The sequence below is a fragment of the Pelophylax lessonae genome (assembly GCF_965119305.1).
Source record: "Pelophylax lessonae genome assembly, chromosome: 5".
Taxonomy (NCBI): Eukaryota; Metazoa; Chordata; class Amphibia; order Anura; family Ranidae; genus Pelophylax; species Pelophylax lessonae.
Genome location: NC_138772.1, coordinates 385,519,924 through 385,539,298, shown reverse-complemented (window position 1 = coordinate 385,539,298; position 19,375 = coordinate 385,519,924). Strand labels below are relative to the sequence as shown.

The 19,375-nt window shown below is 42.5% G+C and overlaps 1 protein-coding gene across 2 annotated transcripts in view; it reads right to left on the bottom strand.

Moving 5' to 3' along the window:
- Positions 1-19,375, bottom strand: part of LOC309556946 (acetyl-coenzyme A synthetase, cytoplasmic-like) — a 96,176-nt gene that overhangs the window by 25,849 nt on the left and 50,952 nt on the right. For both annotated transcript variants that reach the window (XM_082259522.1, XM_082259523.1), the window contains exons 8-10: positions 12,128-12,265; positions 5,322-5,492; positions 1,212-1,345 (exon numbers count right to left, since the gene is read on the bottom strand). In XM_082259522.1, the coding sequence (XP_082115648.1) occupies positions 1,212-1,345; positions 5,322-5,492; positions 12,128-12,265 (443 nt within the window). The remainder of the gene's footprint in view (positions 1-1,211; positions 1,346-5,321; positions 5,493-12,127; positions 12,266-19,375) is intronic.

Genomic DNA, 19,375 nt, shown 5'->3' with positions numbered 1-19,375 from the left:
TGTATGAATACAACTCGATGAGAGGAGGCGGGCAGAGGAGGCGGGGCGGAGGCGGGGCAGAGAATGGCCTTAATACATTCATACAATACAAAAAATGAGAGGAGGCGGGGCGGAGGCGGGGCAGAGAACGGCCTTAATACATTCATACAATACAACTTAATGAGAGGAGGCGGGGGGAGGCGGGGCAGGCACGGCTCACTACAGCTCAGCTACTGCGAGATTTCTGGAATAGAATACATCCCAGCAGACACCGCGAATCGCCGAATGACGTCATCGCCGATCGGACCCGGAAGTGAGGAGAGGAGGAATAAAGCAGAAATTAAGGTATTTACTAGCAAAAAAAAAAAAAGTTTCCATTGGTAAAAGCCGTTTTAAAGGGGATTACATACAGCTATGTATTCCAACCTATTAAAAATGGGTGGAACTCCGCTTTAAATGGAAAATAAATAGAAAAAATGTACCAAGACAATTCTTGATAAAAAACTGCTGCCATCTACTAGGATGATGAAGATGAAACAAGGGTGGACATTTCAGCAAGACAATGATCCCAGACACAAATTCAAGGAAACTCTCAATTGGTTTTAAAGAAAGAAGAATAAATAATAATAATAATAAAGAATAAAGCTGCTAAAATGGCCCAGCCAATCACCTGACTTGAATCGAATAGAAAGTCTTTGAAAAGAACTAAAGTTTGGAGTTCATAGAAGAGGCCCACCGAACCTTCAATATTTGAAGACTGTTTGTGTGGAAGAATGGGCCGAAATCACAACTAAGCAATGTATGCCACTAGTTTCTCCATACAGGAGGCGTCTTGAAGCTATCATTACGAACAAAGGATTTTGTACGTAAGTATTAAATATATTTCAGTTAGTGTGTTCAATACATTTTCCCTCTGTCATTCAATTTTTATTACACATAACTTCATTTCTGAAGGTATTTGTTTTTGGTTATTTTGTATGTATAGATTGCATGTGTTGTTATCAACATGTGAAAATTTCATGTCAATAGCATCTTTAGAAATATATTTAGCTAGAAAAATGGTGACGTGTTCAATACTGATTTTACCCGCTGTATATATGTAACAATAATAAAATATGCATCATTTTATATTTGCATTATATGCAGTCTTTGGAGGAGTGTTTATCTCAGAAGGCCTCTGCAATTTGGGAAAAAGTATATCCAGATGAACTGTCACACACCAAAACACTTACTTCTGAATGACTTCATTTCCATACTTCATGAGCAGGCGGATAGCAGTGGGTGCCGTGTAAAACTGGGTAACTTTATACTTTTCAATGATTTCCCAGAATCTCCCCACATGTGGATAGGTAGGAATGCCTTCAAACTAAAAAATAAATAAATAAGTTGTGCTGTAAAAATATGTGATATTTCAGTGTCAATTGTCAAACTGGATTCTAACATCAGTTAGTATTTTACTGTAAACACCTGAATGAGAATTTTCGGATGGCCGTTGCCATTTACTATGCAGCTTTACTGAGAATCAGGTTACTGCCCCGGAACTCGCATGTAGTTTAAAACTCTGAGAATAATTGCTTCCAGCTTTGCTGGTGGTATCACATGCAGCATTTGTCAGTTTCAATAGCTGGTTACTAAGGAGCAGGCCGGAAGCCAGCAGCCGCATCCTTAACAACAGATGACTCAGTCATCAGCGGGTTGCCCGGGTTGAATGTAAAGAAAACATGCTGGCAATTAAAAATGATTAAAAAAAAAACCCCAGCATGGGCACCCCACCAATGCATACCAGGCCCTTCGGGTTTGGTATGGATTTTAAGGGGAACCCCACGCCAAAAGAAAAAAAAAAAAAAAAAGAAAAAATGGCTTGTCTTGCGCCCCCCCAAAATCCATACCAGACCCTTCGAGCATGCAGCCTGGTAGGTCAGGAAAAGAAGGGGACAAGCAAGCACCCCCCTCCCCTCTGAACTATACCAGGCCCACGTGCCCTCAACATAGGGGGGGTGCTTTGGGGTAGGGGGGATCTGCCCCACCACAGAGCACCTTGTCCCCATGTTGGTGGGGAAAAGGATCTCTTCTCCACAACCCTGGGCGGTAGATGTGGGAGTCTGCGGGCAGGGACTTCTCAGAAATTTGAAGCCCCCTTCAACAAGGGGACCCCAAGATCCCAGCCCCCTCCCACATGTGAATGAGTATGGGTGTACATTTGAACCCCTACTCATTCACCAAAAAAAAATAAAAAAACAGTTTTTACAATTCCTTTATTTATTTATTATTTTTTTTTTTTAATGTTCCCCAAAGTAGATTCAACATCAATCACGATGCCCACTGCGCCCGGAAAAAAAACAAAAAACCTGCGGCCCTGACGAAGGCTCCCGACTGCCTGCTCCGCTGTCTGACAGTTCCCAAATAGCTAAGGGGAGGGTGGCCCCCCTCCCCTTTGTGATGTCATCGGCGATGAGCATGCTGGGTGGCTCCTCCCCCTAGCTATTTAAAAACTGTCAGACGGCAGAGTAGGCAGATTTCAGGAGCCTTCGTCGGGGTGTGAGGTTTTTTATCTTCTTTTTTGGGTCAGGCAGTGCGGAGGGCTTCGTGATTGACATTGGATCTACTTCGGGGGACGTTTATTTTTTTATTAAGGAATTGTCAAAAACGGCGTGTGTGTTTATTTCTTTTTGACTTTTTTTGGTGAAGGAGTAGAAATACAATGTACCCCATACTCATTCGCATGGGGGGGGGGGCAGTTTATGGTATTCTCTAGGGTGTGTGTTTTCAGAAAATATATAATGTTTGGGGTTTTGTGTAATCTTAAGGCTTAAAATAATTTTTTTAAACATGTGCAAAAAAAATGCAAAAACTGTGCTGGCAGCAAAAGGGTTGAAGTGGTATTAAACCCAAAAATGTAATATATTGCAGCTTACCAGTCATTATGTGGTGGCTTCATTAGTTTTCCTTTTTCATACTTTTCCCCTCTCTGTTCACCTGGTGATCTGGCCAGTAACACACCTCCTGTAGTAGAGTGCCTCTACTCTGGATTAGGGAGAACAGGGGCACCCTTGGTCAGCAGCATGGTCAGTGTGGGGGAAGGGGAGTATTAGATGTACTCAGTGTGCAAGAGAGGCAACTGGCCTGGGCGCAATGGTTTATTGCAGGGATAAGGCGCCCTGTGCCAGTTGCTTGTGTTACAAGACTGACAGGCGTAGTGACAGCAACATCACCGTTAACCTTCAGAAAATGGGGGGGTGCAGTTTGGCATCTTTGCCCTGGGCGCTGGATGACCTTGTGTCTGCACTGGATGTACTTGCAGATTTAAATACAAATAACAAATTGAAGCCAAACTAACACTTTATAAACAGTTTACAGCAAATGGTTTTGTTCCCTTTGGGATAAACGTTTTATATAAATGAAGGCTGATCATTGTAAGCCAGTGTCAGTGGTAAATGGTTTGATATCTGATGTTACGTAACCTTTGATACGTAACTGATACATTCTGCTGAAGAGTTTGTACTTTTGAAAAAAAACAGACATACTGACCAGATCAACAGGTGAAAATAAGAGAAAGCAAGCTTTAAAAAAAAAAGAAAACCAATGCAGCCATCATATCTATAAATTGGTAATTTGCAATATAATGTTTGCTTTTGGGTTTAATACCACTTAAGACTAAGTACCTGCATCCCGTGACCTGACAGTGGAGGAAGAAACAGTTAATCGATTAGCTCATCTCCACTTTAATGCTTCCTGTCTGATCCTTGCTTACTTTTTTTTTTTTACAAAGCATACAACTGTGAAGCAATTGATACAGGAAAGCTCAAAAATTACACAGATCCTGTGTCAGTGAATGATGAAACAAAAGAAAGATGCAGTTCATAGGAAAAAAATAAATGAAATAGAATAGATTAGGTCTAACATACGTGTCTTTCTGAGGCAAAACAGCTATTAATAATTTACAGCTGTTTGCTTACATAGAGGTGGAAAGCGTCATAAAGCCATCATAATACCTTAATAGCCCCAATACAGTATAATGTATGTGTTTGCGCTCTCCTTTTGGTAATAAATGGTCTCTCTTGCAGAAGTTGGCCACAAATCTCTTAAGTACCTAGTCACCTTCCTATAAAGCTGGGAGAAGTGAAAACATCTAAGTTGTATAGTTCTCTAGTGTAGGCTTAACGGGCATCCCACTTTTGTTGAGAAAATAAAAAAACAATCCCTTTCGGGTGATCAATGTACATTGCAGGGATTTTAACAAACTTGGTTACAGGCTCCTACCTTTTGTTGCTCTGAAGAAAAATCGGTTTGTTCCGCTATGTCTTTTGAATACAAATTGGGAGTGACCAATTAATTTGAATTTAGCTACTGCACTTGGGTGTGTTCTAATGCGAAAACTGCACTTGGGTGTGTTCTAATGCGAAAACTGCACTTGGGTGTGTTCTAATGCGAAAAGCTGCAGTGTCAGTATCCCTTCAGAAGTGATTATCCCGCTTAGGGAGTATCTCACTGAAAATTTGTGTTGCAGAGTATGCCTAAAACCTGACTTGTATCTTAGTGCAGTATTCTTCACACAAGCAGGAAATTACATTTCTGGAGGTGTTCTGTATACCATCTATTTACAGAATGCCTCCCGGAGCCATATTGCATTGACTTTTTAGAAAATTACAGTAACTACAGTTTGAAAAGCAAAAAGTAGATTTTTAATTCGATTAAAGGGGAGTTCCACCCAAAAGTGGAACTTCCGCTCTTTTGTTTACTCCCCCCCTCCGATGCCACATTTGGCACCTTTCAGGGGGGAGGGGGGAACAAGTACCTGTTTTTGACAGGTACCCTTCCCCACTTTCGGGATACTACGCCGCGGCGCCATCCCTCGGAAGCTTGGCCCCCTCCTCTGCCGCCGAGCCAGTAGGAATGCGAGGCTTCACTGCCGGGGTTCCCTTACCGGCAATGGCAGCGGCAGCACCCGACAGCCGATGGAAACATCGGCTGCGGTGCCAACTCTGGACTCCAAGATAGGTAAGTGTCCTAATATTAAAAGTCAGCAGCTACAGTATGTGTAGCTGCTGACTTTTAATTTTTGGAGGGGGAGGCGGAACTCCGCTTTAAATTACAATAGCAATATATTTTTTTCATTTTTTTTTCTTTCCATTAAAGTAGAGTTACCCTATAAATATAAATGACCTACCTCTGACTGAATGCTAAAATCTGTGCAGAAATGTTACACTTTGCTAAAAGAATATCCAATATATTGATTATAAATTTGTTAAAAGCCATTTAAGTTCTACAGCAAGAACAACTTATAGAGTTTTTATACAAAACCTTCTTTGTTTTAGAAGAACTATATCCTTTGAGAAGCTTACCATGACGCTAGTAGCACCATTAGCTAGCGGACCATAGGTGATGTAAGAATGACCTGTAATCCATCCTATGTCAGCTGTGCTCCAATAGACGTCATCTTCATGGTAGTCGAACACATACTTAAAGGTCAGTGCTGTATAAAGCAGATATCCTGCAACTGTGTGCAGCACTCCCTGCAAAGAAAAGAGAAAGCGTGTGGTTTCCTGTTCCTTAAAGACATAGTTCACATTTACCAAAAGAAAATTTAATAATGCCATTATAATGCTATTATAATAATGCTATAGGTGTAGGCTATTTATTTCATGAAGCCTGACTATTAACTCCAAGGACATGGCTAAGAGACTCCTAGCACTTAAGCCAGCCACAGACGGTTCAAATCTCGGCCAGTGGGGACCGGCCAAGATTCGAACCTTGTATGGGCAGGTTTATTGTACCCAAGTTGATCCATCAATCAACTTAAATACAACCAGCCTGCCGGATTTTAAGGATGTAGTTATTGTATAGCTCCCTGAGCCCCTCCAGGAGAGCAGAATAGCTCTGCGAGTCAGTGTTGATGGGAGAAATGGAGCTATTTTCTTTCCTGGCACGGGTTGTGGCTGCAGGGAAAAAAATTGGCATCATCTATGGCTTGCCTTACTGTTCACTTTTAACATCACAGTAACAAGCTCTGAGTGATGCTCACTCCTGTGATGATGAAGGTGAACACTAACAGCAAGGCATCTTTTAGCAATGTCCTAGAGGTTTTTTTGGTCAGTCTTCAAAAAGAACATAAATGGCTTACACCTATTGCAAGGACATTATTGAACTTTGGTCAAAGTTACAAAATTCATGGAGTTCTTTGTTAACTAAAAATATATAAAAAAAGAAAAAAAACTATAATATAATATGTCATACTTGTTATATAACCAAGGTAAAAAGATGGGTTATACTTACTGATAACTCCTTTTCTAATAGTCTTCCAGGACAGCCCATGAGACCTTAGGCTCCTCCCCCAGGGACAGGAAACACATTCCAAAATTCAAATAAAAGGCGGTGCCTTAGTCCTCACCTTCAGTATTTCATGAGAACCGTAGGACACCCTGTAAAACATATACATAGATATATATATACACATATCATTTATACATAATACCAGATAAATCGGGTGGGAATCCGGCTGTCCTGGAAGACTATTAGAAAAGGAGTTATCAGTAAGTATAACCCATCTTTTCTCAAAGTCGTCTTCCAGGACAGCCCATGAGACGATAAGCAAGAAACTTACCAGTCTAGGGAGGGACCACTGCCTGGAGCACCTTTCGACCGAACGCCTGTTCCTGAGAAGATAGGAGGTCCAGGCGATAATGTCTAACAAAGGTCGAAAAGTTAGACCAGGTAGCTGCCTTACAGATTTGTTCTGGAGAGGCACCGGCCCTTTCAGCCCAAGACGTGGACAGTGCTCTAGTAGAGTGTGCAGTAATGAAAGGTGGAGTCACCTTTTTCACCATATAGGCTTCTGTGATAGCCTGTTTGATCCATCTAGCTAAGGTTGCCTTAGAAGCTTTTTCCCCTTTATGGGGGCCGGAAAATTGTAAAAACAAAGTATCATTCTTCCTGAAGGTTTTAGTCACCTCCAGGTATCTCAGAAGGGCTCTTCTGACATCCAAACAACTAAATTCTTTTTCTTTATTGTTGTTTGGGAAATTGCAAAAGGAAGGAAGGACTATGTCCTGAGTCCTATGAAAAGAAGAGACCCTCTTGGGCAAAAATCCTGGATCTGTTTTTAGCACAATCCTGTCGTCAAAAATCATAAGAAAAGGTTCTCTGATTGAGAGAGCCTGTAATTCGCTAACTCTTCTAGCCGAAGTAATAGCTACTAAAAATAAAGTTTTTAGGGTGAGCATTTTTACTGACAGGTCTACCAAGGGTTCAAACGGACTGGTAACCAAAGCCTGGAGTACCAGGGATAGATCCCAAGCTGGACACGTTTTAATCCTGGTTGGCTTTGTCCTGGCAATTGCTCTGAAAAAGGCATTCACATTAGGGTCTTCTCTAAGGGAGAACCGAAGGAAGACACTAAGGGCGGCAGCCTGTACCTTTAAGGTCCCTAGGGAGAGACCTTTGTCTATGCCTTCTTGAAAAAAATCTAAGATAGTTGGAATATCTGGGGAAAATCTCTGATTCTCCACCATCCAAAAATGAAATTTCTTCCAACTTTTTGCATATATTTTCCTAGTGACCGGTTTTCGACAGCTGGTCAATGTTTGGATGACTCTGTCTGAGAACCCCTGAGAACCTAGAATTTGTTCCTCAGATACCAGGCCGACAGGTTTAGGGTCCTGAGAAATGGATGGACCACCGGACCTTGAGTTAAGAGATCTAGTCTCCAAGGGAAGGTCATTGGAGGTAGTGCAGCCAATGCCTGAAGGCGTGCCAACCATGGCCTCTTGGGCCAGTATGGGGTTATCAGGATCATCTCTATATCTACTAGGATTATGGAAAATAATTTTTCTATTTTCCTGTTTGCCTAGGAGGCAAACAGATCCACTACCGGTAGGCCCCAAGGGGTTGTGACTTTGAAAAACACCTCTTGGTTGAGGAACCAATTGTCCTGGTTCATCTGGTGGTGGTGCAGATATGTCTGTGATACCTGGATGGTCCAGCTTCGCCTTATTGATAGGTGAAGAGAGGATATCCACCCCCAAAGGGTCCTTTTCAACTTGGTGGGAACCTTTACTTTCTGTTCTAAGGAACTTGACTATCCATCCCAATTCTGTAGGAAGAACATTTGGAGTGGACGTAGTTGGAACCCTGCCCAGGGGACCGCTGGGAAACAGGAGGTCATCAAGCACATCCTTCTTGTGACGTCCCTCAGAGAGACCCAGATTCTTTCTGGATGTAGAAGACAGAACTCCAGCCTGTGTCCTTGGCCTACTAGGTCTAGAATAAAAGGGCTGGAAGAAATCCTCTTCCATAGTGGGAGGAAGGCCCCTAAACTTCCTCCCACCCTGGGAAGGGAGTCATTGGGGCTTGTCGGGGCGTTGAGGAGGGTTAAACAGAATGTTGCCCTTCCCTTTTCCTTTATGCCCGGTCCAATGTTTTTTGAAATTTTGCTGGGTTTCAAAAGACTTCTGCTGTTTACCCCTGCCACGAGCATTCCTCTGAGCATAGGGGAATTTCTTCTTTTTATCCGCTGTACGCTCCAGGGCTTCTGTTAGGCCTGGGCCAAAAAGGTGGTCTCCTGTGAAGGGAAGACCACAAAGGCGAGATTTAGAAGTAACATCACCTGACCATGTCTTGAGCCATAGGCTTCTTCTGGCCGTATTAGCCAAAGCTGAGGTCCTTGCTGCCATTCTTACAGCTTCAGCTGAAGAATCCGCCAGGAATCCAATTCCCTGAAACAAGAGCGGAAATGATTTATTAATCTGTTCCCTCGATGTTCCAGCAGACAAGTGTGTTTGGATTTGAGATAGCCAGAGCTCCAGGTGTCTGGCTATGCAGGTGGATGCCAGGGCTGGCTTTAAGCTCATAATGGAGGCTTCCCAGACCCTACGCAAAGAGATATCAGTTCTCTTATCCATAGGGTCTTTTAGAGCTCCTGAATCCTCAAATGCCAAGTCAGTGCCTTTGGAGATTCTGGAAAGGGAGGCATCCAGCTTAGGGATTTTGTTCCAAGGCTGATCCCCACTGTTGTCAAATGGATACCTTCTTTTCAAAGTCTTTGGAAAAAAAGGCTTTTTATCAGGAGAATTCCACTCCTGTTTAATCATATCCAATAGGGAGCTATGCACAGGGAACACTCTAGCATGCTTTTTATGACAAGCGTACATCAAGTCATGCTTAGAGAGATGCACTTCTTCCTCCTCAATTTCTAGAGTTGTATAAACTGCCTTTAGTAGGTTATCTACATCCTCCAAGCTCAATTTAAAGTTGGAGCTATTATGGGAATCCTTGTCTATGGGTTCCTCCCCTGATCCTGATCCTTCTTGCTCCCCACCGGAGGAGTGGGAAGAAGAAACTTCCTCCAAACCCACTGGGATATTCAAAGATGGGGCCTGGGCCAATGGAGCCTGAGCTGGGGTGGAAGGCTGGACTGGTGCCTGCATCTTTTCAACGAGAGTTTTGAATGAACTAATGGTACTTTTTAGTTCATCTCTCACTGAGGTCAGCATTTTCTGGGTAGAGACTGCAGGGTCGTCTCTGACCAGTTTAGCTATACATGCCCGGCACACTGCTTTGTTCCAAGAGGAACTCAATTTCTCTCCGCATACAGCACACTTCTTTTTGGGGGGCTGAGGTGGGTTATTGTCCTGAGCCTTGGCCTGGAAGATAAAAGACAAGAGAATTATAATCAGGGAAACCTGTCCTCCTCCCACCTCCCGCTTATCCCCCATTTGTGATTTAGAAAAGAGGGAGCGGTGCTGCTTAACCCCTGCCCCTAACGATAGAAAAGAGAGGGGGGAAGGGGAACGGAGTTCCTAACAGGTATCTGCAAATAGGGTGTATATTTCCCCTTGCTTACCTGAGAGGTGCCGATGCCAGAGCCGACTTCCACCGCCTGTGCGGTTACTGTCGTGTCCATCGCTCTGTATGGTGATCCCAGCACTGCTGTTTCCACCTGACATCGGTCGCCCATATGTACTCACTGTTCGCGCCTTCGGAAACTGGAACGAGGGTTTCCGGCGCCCGCGGATGCCGTCACTGCGCCGGAAGTGACACTGTCGCTTCCCGTGAGGCCAGAGTGGATACGCTGAGTTCCGCCCCCTCCGTTTTTGGCGCCAACTTCAAAATTTCTTCCGAAGTTAGCGGTTCCGGGTACACAGGACTCTGCTCCAAGGAACCGGCCGACCAACGGAGTGGACTCCCCAACGTTCCACCAGACAGCATCCGTAGTCCTGCCGAGAGGCTAGAAGAACAGGAGACAGCGGTCAGCCCCTATTGCGGCACTAAGGGGGTACCGCTATGGGCTGAGGAGATGCATCTTTCCAAGTCTTTCCAAGGACAGTCCAGGAGACCGGGAGCTTCAGTTCCAGGAACATGTTACCCCCTGTCCGGAGGAAACACTAAATACTGAAGGTGAGGACTAAGGCACCGCCTTTTATTTGAATTTTGGAATGTGTTTCCTGTCCCTGGGGGAGGAGCCTAAGGTCTCATGGGCTGTCCTGGAAGACGACTTTGAGAAAAAAGGCTTCAGTTTGGTCTTTAATATCTTTCATGTCCCATCAATTTTTATACTAAGTGGTAAATGGCACATCTGTAATAAATTGCACCACCTTCTAAACAGCTACATTTTTAGTCTATAACAAAATGAACAGGGAAAGCATTCCTGGTGTTTATAGCTCAGACAGGCATAAATAAAGCAATCCTAGCCTTTTCAGATGAGGTTTGTAAAAATGAAATTGTCACACTGCGTTATCTGGAATGTTTAAGTAGGGAGTGGCTGTCTTTAATGCGTCATAAAAAAAAAAAAGAATGTGTTTACAAAATGTCCCCACATGCTACGTGGACATAACTGACGTGACATTTTCCTGCACGGCTTTTTCCTTGACTCTTCTGAAACCAATAACAAACTCAAGATACTTTTAAGACTCTGAAAGTTATACAGGTAAAGATGACAGATGTAAATGTATTAAGCTGTACGACTTCTTTTACCGGTGTTCTTTATTTTATCTCACAGTAACCTTCTTATCTACACATTCAATTCACTTTGCATATTCTGGTTGTGATAAATAACCAACTTCCACCAATGCAAACGTGCATTTTACCAGGAACAACCAATAAAGGGGGCCCTTCATCAGTGACAACCAGTATAAGGGGATCACTGATTACCAATATAGGGGAGCACTTAGCCACTTAGCACCAATGTAGGGTCCGTTCTTTCAATGAACACAAATGTAATGGGACCCTTTGACCACTGATCAACAGTGTAAAGGAGCAGTTTAGCACTGGATACCACTGTAAGAGAGCACTTCCAATGACCACCAATGTAAGGCAGCCCTTCTCCCACTGATCCACTAATAAGGGGATGCTTCTTTCACTTACCACCAATGTAAGAAAGCACCTAATACCTGAGTAACAGTGTAGGAGGGAGTCATTCTATTCCTAAACACCAATGTATTAGAACCCCCCCACTGACCACCAATGTAAAAAAAAAAAGGCAGTTTATTACTGCACACCATTGTATAGAGCATTTTTCCAAATGACCACTCCTATAAGTGGGCCTTTCTTTCACTGACTATCAATGTAAATGAGGACTTTTCCTACTGGTCACCAATGTAAAAGGAGCGCTTTTTCCACTGACCACATATATGAAAGGACTCTTCTGCCAATGCCCACCAATGTAAAAAGGAGCACTTTTCACACTAAATACCAATATACAAGGATTCTTTTCCTAAATGCAAGGATGCATATCCCATTCATCAATCTAAGGTGACACTTTACCACTGACCATCAAAGGGAATTGTTCTCCCATTGACAACTACTTTTAACTGGCCACTAATATAAAGAGGGGCAGGAAAGGCATAAAAAATATTTTTGGTATCTTAAAATCAATGCATTTTTATCTAGGAATTTAGATTTCAAGTACACTAGGAGACTAAGCAGAAAGAGAACCAACCACCGTAATTTTGCCTGAATGGACTGATGTCAGTTGAGTACATTCAATGGCCACATTATTTGCCAGACTCAGTTTAACTAAAGATATTTTAGACCCATTCACGGACACTACAGCCTATATATGATACATTCAACAGGTGTCTCTTGCATGATAATTTTAGATAAATTTGTAAGATACAATTTCTAATGTTCTAATGTAGAAAAACATTATCTGTACCTTAGGTTTTCCAGTAGAACCACTGGTATAGAGAATGAAAAGAGGATCCTCTGAATCCAGCCACTCAGGTTCACATTCTTCTTTTGCGTCTACCATCAGTTCATCCAACCACAAATCACTGTCTGGGTTCCAGGCAACCTTCATACAAAGCATAACAATACATAAATATAATATCAATAGCATAATAATCAATAGCATTTAACAATATAAACAGGGGTATACATACTTCATGTGTAGAAGTATAGGCCAGTTGGGAATTCCTTGTGGAGCTTACCAGGACGAGGGCACCCAAGCAAGGTGCTGCAAATTGTGTATGTGTAACATAGGAGTAATGATCATCAGAAAGGAGTCAAAGTCATTATTTAAAAGAGCTAGGGAATCCACAGTTTTCTTACTTGCATTTGTAAGATTAAAGCTGAATGATAATGTTAAATGTCAGCCAGAGTCTCGTTTTTGCATAGGAACACAGGCTAAAATGTAGGGCAGGGTTGCCACGGAAGGCACACAGTCACCCATATATCATGCTGCAGACAATCATTAATACATTCCCATGTATCATGAAAGGTTCCAGATGACTGTCCTGCCTCCCAGTTCCATCAGGTTGTGTCACTTTTGCACAGTTTTGGCATTTTGTTGCATAAATAGTGCACTTTGTACTTACAGATCACCGGTAAACTGCTTGGTGAGCATGGCTCTACTCTTCTAGTTGTCATTTCTAGGTGTGATAGGTGTGCTGACACACAGTAATCAAATTATTTCTTTCAGCTTCTCCACCCCCAAACTCTAAGGGGTTGATTTACTAAAATTGGAGAGTACAAAATCTGGTGCAGCTCTGCACAGAAACCAATCAGCTTCCAGGTTTTCTCCCGTCAATGCTTAATTGAACAAGCTAAAGTTAAGGTGGCCATAGACTAAGTGTTTTTCTTGCAGGAAAGAAAAAAAAAAAAACGCTCAATTCCCCCATCAACACTGACTCCCACAGAGCCATTGTGCTCTCCTGGCAGGGAGGCGGGGGAAGCCGTCTGTGCTGGGAGAACACAGTGATTATTGCTAGTGGTCACAAAAGTTGCTAGCAATAACTGCATGTAAATTCTGACAGTTGGTTGTACCCAAGTTGATAGATCAACTTGGGTACATTCAACCTGCTCATACATGGTTCGAATCTCGGCCGGTCCCTGCTGAACTAGCCAAGAATCGAACCATCAATGGCCGGCTTTAGAAGGGGATTGGCTACCATGCACAAATGCACCAGATTTTGCACTCTCTAGTTTTACTAAATGAACCCCTATGTGCCTTAAGTATCTATGACATCCAAACCTATTGGTGTGATGAAGGTGGCACAGGGCAGTTGGCCTAGGCAGGCAGGAAATATAAATCCAGCTCTGAAGACAGATGATTCTCTTTTGCTTAATTTAAATTTGTTCTAATTTGTATTCGTACCCACATTGTCTTCTCTTAGAATACAAACTATAAGGATCATGGTGTAGTCATGTTGAAAAAAAACACACACACATTCCTGTTTTTTTGTTATCACAAACAACAATGCACTTTGATACAATTTAAAGTATCTCTAGGAAAAACTTTTTTGGTTTTGCACAGAGTGAGAAAGGGTTAGATCATCTGTCAAGTTTTTAACCACACAAGTCCCTGGAGTTCTCTCTCAATAAATCCTCGAGTCCCAAAGTGTTTTTACCATTTTGGCAATGTCTGTTGTGCACATTATACCTTTTAGTGCTTGTAGTCTACCCCAACTTATTTTAGATTGGCCTTTAATTTGGTAAATTTGAATATATAAAACAACATTTTTTTATTTGCTTTTTATTGGAAATAAATTAAAAAAAATTAGGAACTGCATTTTCCTGTAATTTTTCCCAACACATTTATGTAATTTATACACCATCATATATTTGCCGCAAAATATAATCACCAAAGAACGTAATAAAAGTTACATCATATAGTTGCATAGTAAGTCCAGTTAAAAAAAAAAAAAAAAAATCCACACTCTAGTCTATCTGGTTAAACCAAAAAAAAAGGAAAAAAAACAAAAAATTATACAATCCTATATACAAAATCCATTACCCACAGTTGATACAGAAAAAGGCAAAAAACCCAGCAAAGCATGATCCAGTTTGCTCCAGCAGGAGAAAAATTCCTTCCTGATCCCCCAAGAGATATTCCCTGGATCAACTTTTACCTGTAAAATGTTAGTATCCGGTTAGATTATGTATATTTAGGAACAAATCCAGGCCTTTTTCAAAGCAATCTACTGAGCTAGCCAGAACCAGCTCTCGAGGGAATCTATTCCACATTTTAACAGCGCTCACTGCGAAGATACCTTTCTGTATTTGTAGATTAACTCCCTTTTCGTCCAGGCATAAAGAGTGCCCCCTTGTCATCTGTGATTACCTTAAAGCGGAGTTCCACTGGGTTTTGTGTTTATTAAAAGTTAGCAGCTAAAAAAAGTCCCACAGTCCAGCAATGTGGCCAGGGGGAGCCTCGGTTCTCTCTGTGGTGCCTGGAATCTGTGAAGCTTGCGGCTTCACAGCCGAGTGTGCACTGCACATGTGCGATTCCCGCTGCATGGACGGGCAATTTTCAGGGACCTGTGACGTGCCCCAGAAGATTGCAGGGAGGGAGGGAGAGAGGAGAACTTCCGCTCGAGCCGCCTAGGTGGCCTGAGCGGAAGTGGGAGCGGGTACCTGTCAAAACTAGGTACCCGCACGCCCCCCAAAAAATGTGGCATGTCAGGGCCACTTAAAGCGTAAGTTCCACTTTTGAGTGGAACTCAGCTTTAAAGTGAATAACTTTAACACCAAGTTCACTATATGGACCCCTTATGTATTTATATATGTTGATCATATCCCCCCTTAATCCCCTATTCTCAAGAGGGAATAAATTCAGTTCCTCTAATCTTTCCATATAGCTGAGCTCCTCCATGCCTCCTATCAGTTTGGTCGCTCTTCTCTGCAATTTCTCCAGTTCCCTGATTATCCTTTTTGTGAACTGGTCCCCAAAACTGAACTGCATGTTCTATATGTGGTCTTAATAATGATTTTTACAGGGGCAAAATGAAATCACTCTCTCTGGAGTCTTAACCACTTGCCGACCGCCGCACGACTATTTACTGCGGCGGTCAGCCCCTCACAGGCAAAGCGACGTAGGTCTACGTCGCTAGCCTGTGAGGCTTCTAGGTAGCGAGCGCGCCGCCAGAGGCGCGCTCCCGCACGGTCACGGACCCCCCCCCCCGCATGTGTGCCCGTCCGTGACACCGGAAGAAAGGCAGGCGGCTGATGTAAACAAAGCCGCCTGTCATTCTTCCCTGTGTAAGAATGGAGATCAGACTGTTCAGACGGTTCTACTATGTAGGACCGTTGATCTCTGTTCTTACACCAGTAGCCATGTCCAATCACAGTTAGAAGCACGCCCCTAGGACACACTTAACCCCTCCCTCTCCAATACAGTTAACCCCTTCACTGCCAGTGTCATTTTTACAGTAACAGTGCATATGTATAGCACTGATTATGCAGTAATGTCACTGGTAACCCCAAAAGTGTCAAAAATGTTAGCCAAGGGTCCGATCTGTCCACCGCAATGTCGCAGTACCGCAAAAAAAAAAAAAAAAAAAAAAAATCGCAGATCGCCGCCATTACTCGTTAAAAAAAAACAACAAAAATCTTTCCCTTTGTTAGTAAACGCGATAACTTTTGCGCAAACCAATCAAAATACGCTTTTTGCGATTTTTTTTTACCAAACTTATGTAGCATAAAACATTTTGGCCGAAAATGTTAAAATATTTTGATTTTTAAATTTTTTTGGGGAATTTCATATAAAAAAATGTGAAAAATATTGTTATTTTTGCAAAATTGACCCTCTTTAATAAAAAAATAAAATAAAAATCACATAAGTGATCAAATACAACCAAAAGAAAGCTCTGTTTGTGGGAAAAAAAAGGACGTCAATTTCGTTTAGGTACAGCGCCGCACGACCGCGCAATTGTCCGTTAAAGTCACGCAGTGCCGAATCGCAAAATAGGCCCTGGTCAGGAATGGGGTAAAATCTTCTGGGGCTTAAGTGGTTAATACAAAAAAGGATTTCGCTTGCTTTGGAAACTGCAGCTTGCAATTGCAGAACACCTAGATCCTTCACCGTTCATTCCCCCAGTTGTACTCCCCCTAGTATGTATGGTGCATGCATATTCTTAGTCCACAAGTGCATAACTTTACATTTATAAACCTTAAACCTTGTTTGTCACAAAATTGCCACATAGTTGCCCAAATAAACAGTACACTGAGGTTGGCTTGGAAGTTGGAGACATCTTGTAAGGATGTTATTCCACTGCATAGCTTGTTGTCATCTGCGAAGACTAAAATGGTACTTTTAATCCCAGACCCTATCTCATTTATAAATAGGATATAAAAGTAAGGGCCAGTGATGGCGAACCTTGGCACCCCAGATGTTTTGGAACTACATTTCTCATGATGCCAGACCATTCAGAATATAATTCATTAACCACTTCTCTGAATTTGGTCTTTTAGCCAGTTTTCTATCCATTTACAAACTGATTTTTCCAAGCCTGTAGACTTTACCTTACACATTATCCGTGTGTGGGAACTGTATTAACTACTTCCAGACCAGACACTGCAGTCTGGACCGGACACCGCATATATACTGCAGCAGGGCGGCCTGGCTGCGCAAAATCATGTATAGGTACGCAATTTTGTGCACGGGTTCACGGGGGCGCACGAGTGATTAGACACAGCGGGAGCCAATCAGCGGGTCCAGCGGCCGCGATAGCTGCTGTCTACCCGCGATCGTCCAATAGAATGACAGAACGGCCGTCTGCATTTGTAAACATGGCAGACCGCTGTTCTGTCACAGAGAAAGAGCGAGATCTTGTGTTTCAGCTAAGCTGAAACACAGATCTCTCTTTTCCTCTACTACTTCCCCCTCCACACAGTTAGAAAGCATTCCCTAGGAGCACACTTAACCCCTTGATCACCCCTAGTGTTAACCCCTTCCCTGCCAGTGTCATCTATACAGTAACAGTGCATTTTTTTTTAGCACTGATCACTGTATTGGTGTCACTGGTCTCCAAAAAGTGTAATTTCGTGTCAGATTTGTCTGCCCCAATCTTGCAGTCCCGCAAAAAAAAAAAAAAAAGAAAAAAAAAAAAATCGCTAATCGCCGCCATTACTAGTAAAAACAATAAAAAATAAAAAAGTCCATAAATGTATCCCATAGTTTGTAGATGCAATAACTTTTGCACAAACCAATCAAAATACATTAGTTAGGATTTTTGTTACCATAAATATGTAGCAGAATACATATTGGCCTAAACTGATGAAAAAATTTGATTTAAAAATTTTTTTTTATTGTGAATGTTTTATAGCAGAAAGTAAAAAATTTGGTTTTTCTTTTAAAATAGCTAGATATTTTTTGTTTATAGAGCAAAAAATAAAAACCGCAGAGGTGATCAAATACTGCCAAAAGAAAGCTCTATTTGTGGGGGGAAAAAAATACATCAATTTTATTTGGGTACAGTGTTGCATGATCACACAATTGTCAGTTAAAGCAACGCAATGCTGTTTTGCGACAAATGGCCTGGTCATTTAGGGGGTAAAACCTTCCGGAGCAGAAGTGGTTAAACGCTTTTGCAAAATCCAAGTATACTATGTCCACTGGCACTCCTTTGTCTAAGGTTTACCGCCTCATAAAATAAAATCAGATTTGTCTGACAACTTCCCTCTTCCATGAATTACTGCTGTCTGTTTCTTAAAACAGGGCTTGAAAAATTTGCTTTGAGTCTAGGAGCCAGCTAAAAAAAAAAGTTAGTTTTTTTTTAGGTTTAGCCAGTTTTTTTTTTTTTTTCCCTTTTCTGGCTGTTGGGCTTTAAAATTTCCCACCCACACATCCAGGGCCATCTTAGTAGTATCATGGGGCCCTGGGCAAAGTAATGCACTGAAGCCCCTATAAGCCTGCCATAATTTATGCACCTACTCTCAAGAATTACAACCCATTACTACTGAACGCAACCCATTAAAATAAAAGGGTCCGTGCTGCAGCATTTATGGTGACATATCACCTCCTCACTGCCTGTCAATTGTCCCTGAAAATAAATCTTTGTATGGATTGCTTTTCAGGGGAGTGGGAGTCTGTTTTAATCAGACATTCAGAGCAGCAGAGGGGGCATAAGTGCAATTGTCAAGGGGAGAGTTGGTGTTTCAACTCACCAATTTTCCAGCCTCTAATGTACATGTAACCCAATTTGTCACCTGTCCTGCACACCTTAACATACACACAAAAAGCTTGTGTGTGCGTACGCGCGCATGTGTCTGTGTGTGTGTGCGCATCAGTGGGTGGAGTATAGACAAGGTCTAATGGAGCAGGCACAGCAGAGATTTGATAGATCCTAGGGAGGCAGGGCAAAATCATTGGCTTCTTCAGCAAACTGAACTGTTCACTCTGAATAGACACATGTGTACATAATTGGACACAAAAAAAAAAACCCGTCGGTCCTAAATGAAGTCAGCAGGATAGACAATAAAATCCAGACTGATCTATAAATCAGACATTACACTTTTCTTCATATGTCAGAAGCCAAAATTAGCCATATAGTCCCAGGTAGCTATGAAGGGTTACCCAAATCTACAAGCAGGCACAAATGCCATTCATACCAGAAGCAAAAGCCTGCAGATGTTAAGCTGTAAAGAGTTATTCATTTAACCATTTAGGTAAGCAGCACTTAAATGAAGCAGAGTAGATAAGCACAATCCTCCCCTAGCATCCAATGACAGGGTTAATTGCCAGAGAGTTGCAGATAACAGTGGTGTAGGAGAAACAAAACTGTAGCACAGACAAGTTGCATGAAGTTTGCAAGGAGAGACAGATTGTAAGGATCGGTATCTTACTCTCACCCCCTCCAGGATATATGTAGCTACTGTATTTCTGCCTGTGCTCTCTGCTGAAGCCACTATCCTACCGCCTGGTGGCTCCATGTGCACCTGGGATCACAACACAGGACAAGAGGGCGGGATCAGTCTGATCGGTCTGAGGAAGGAGCACTTCTGCGCATGCTCCGAAACGCGTTACCGCCCATCCACGCCATCACGCTCGTGCGGTCCATTAGTGAGGCATGCGTTCCACAGCTGCCTCGATCTGATTCAGTCCCTCCGATTGGTCCTCCCTGCAGCGTCATCTCCTGGCTGCTGGCCAGCTTGAAGACGGGAACACTGTGGACCAGGAAGCAAC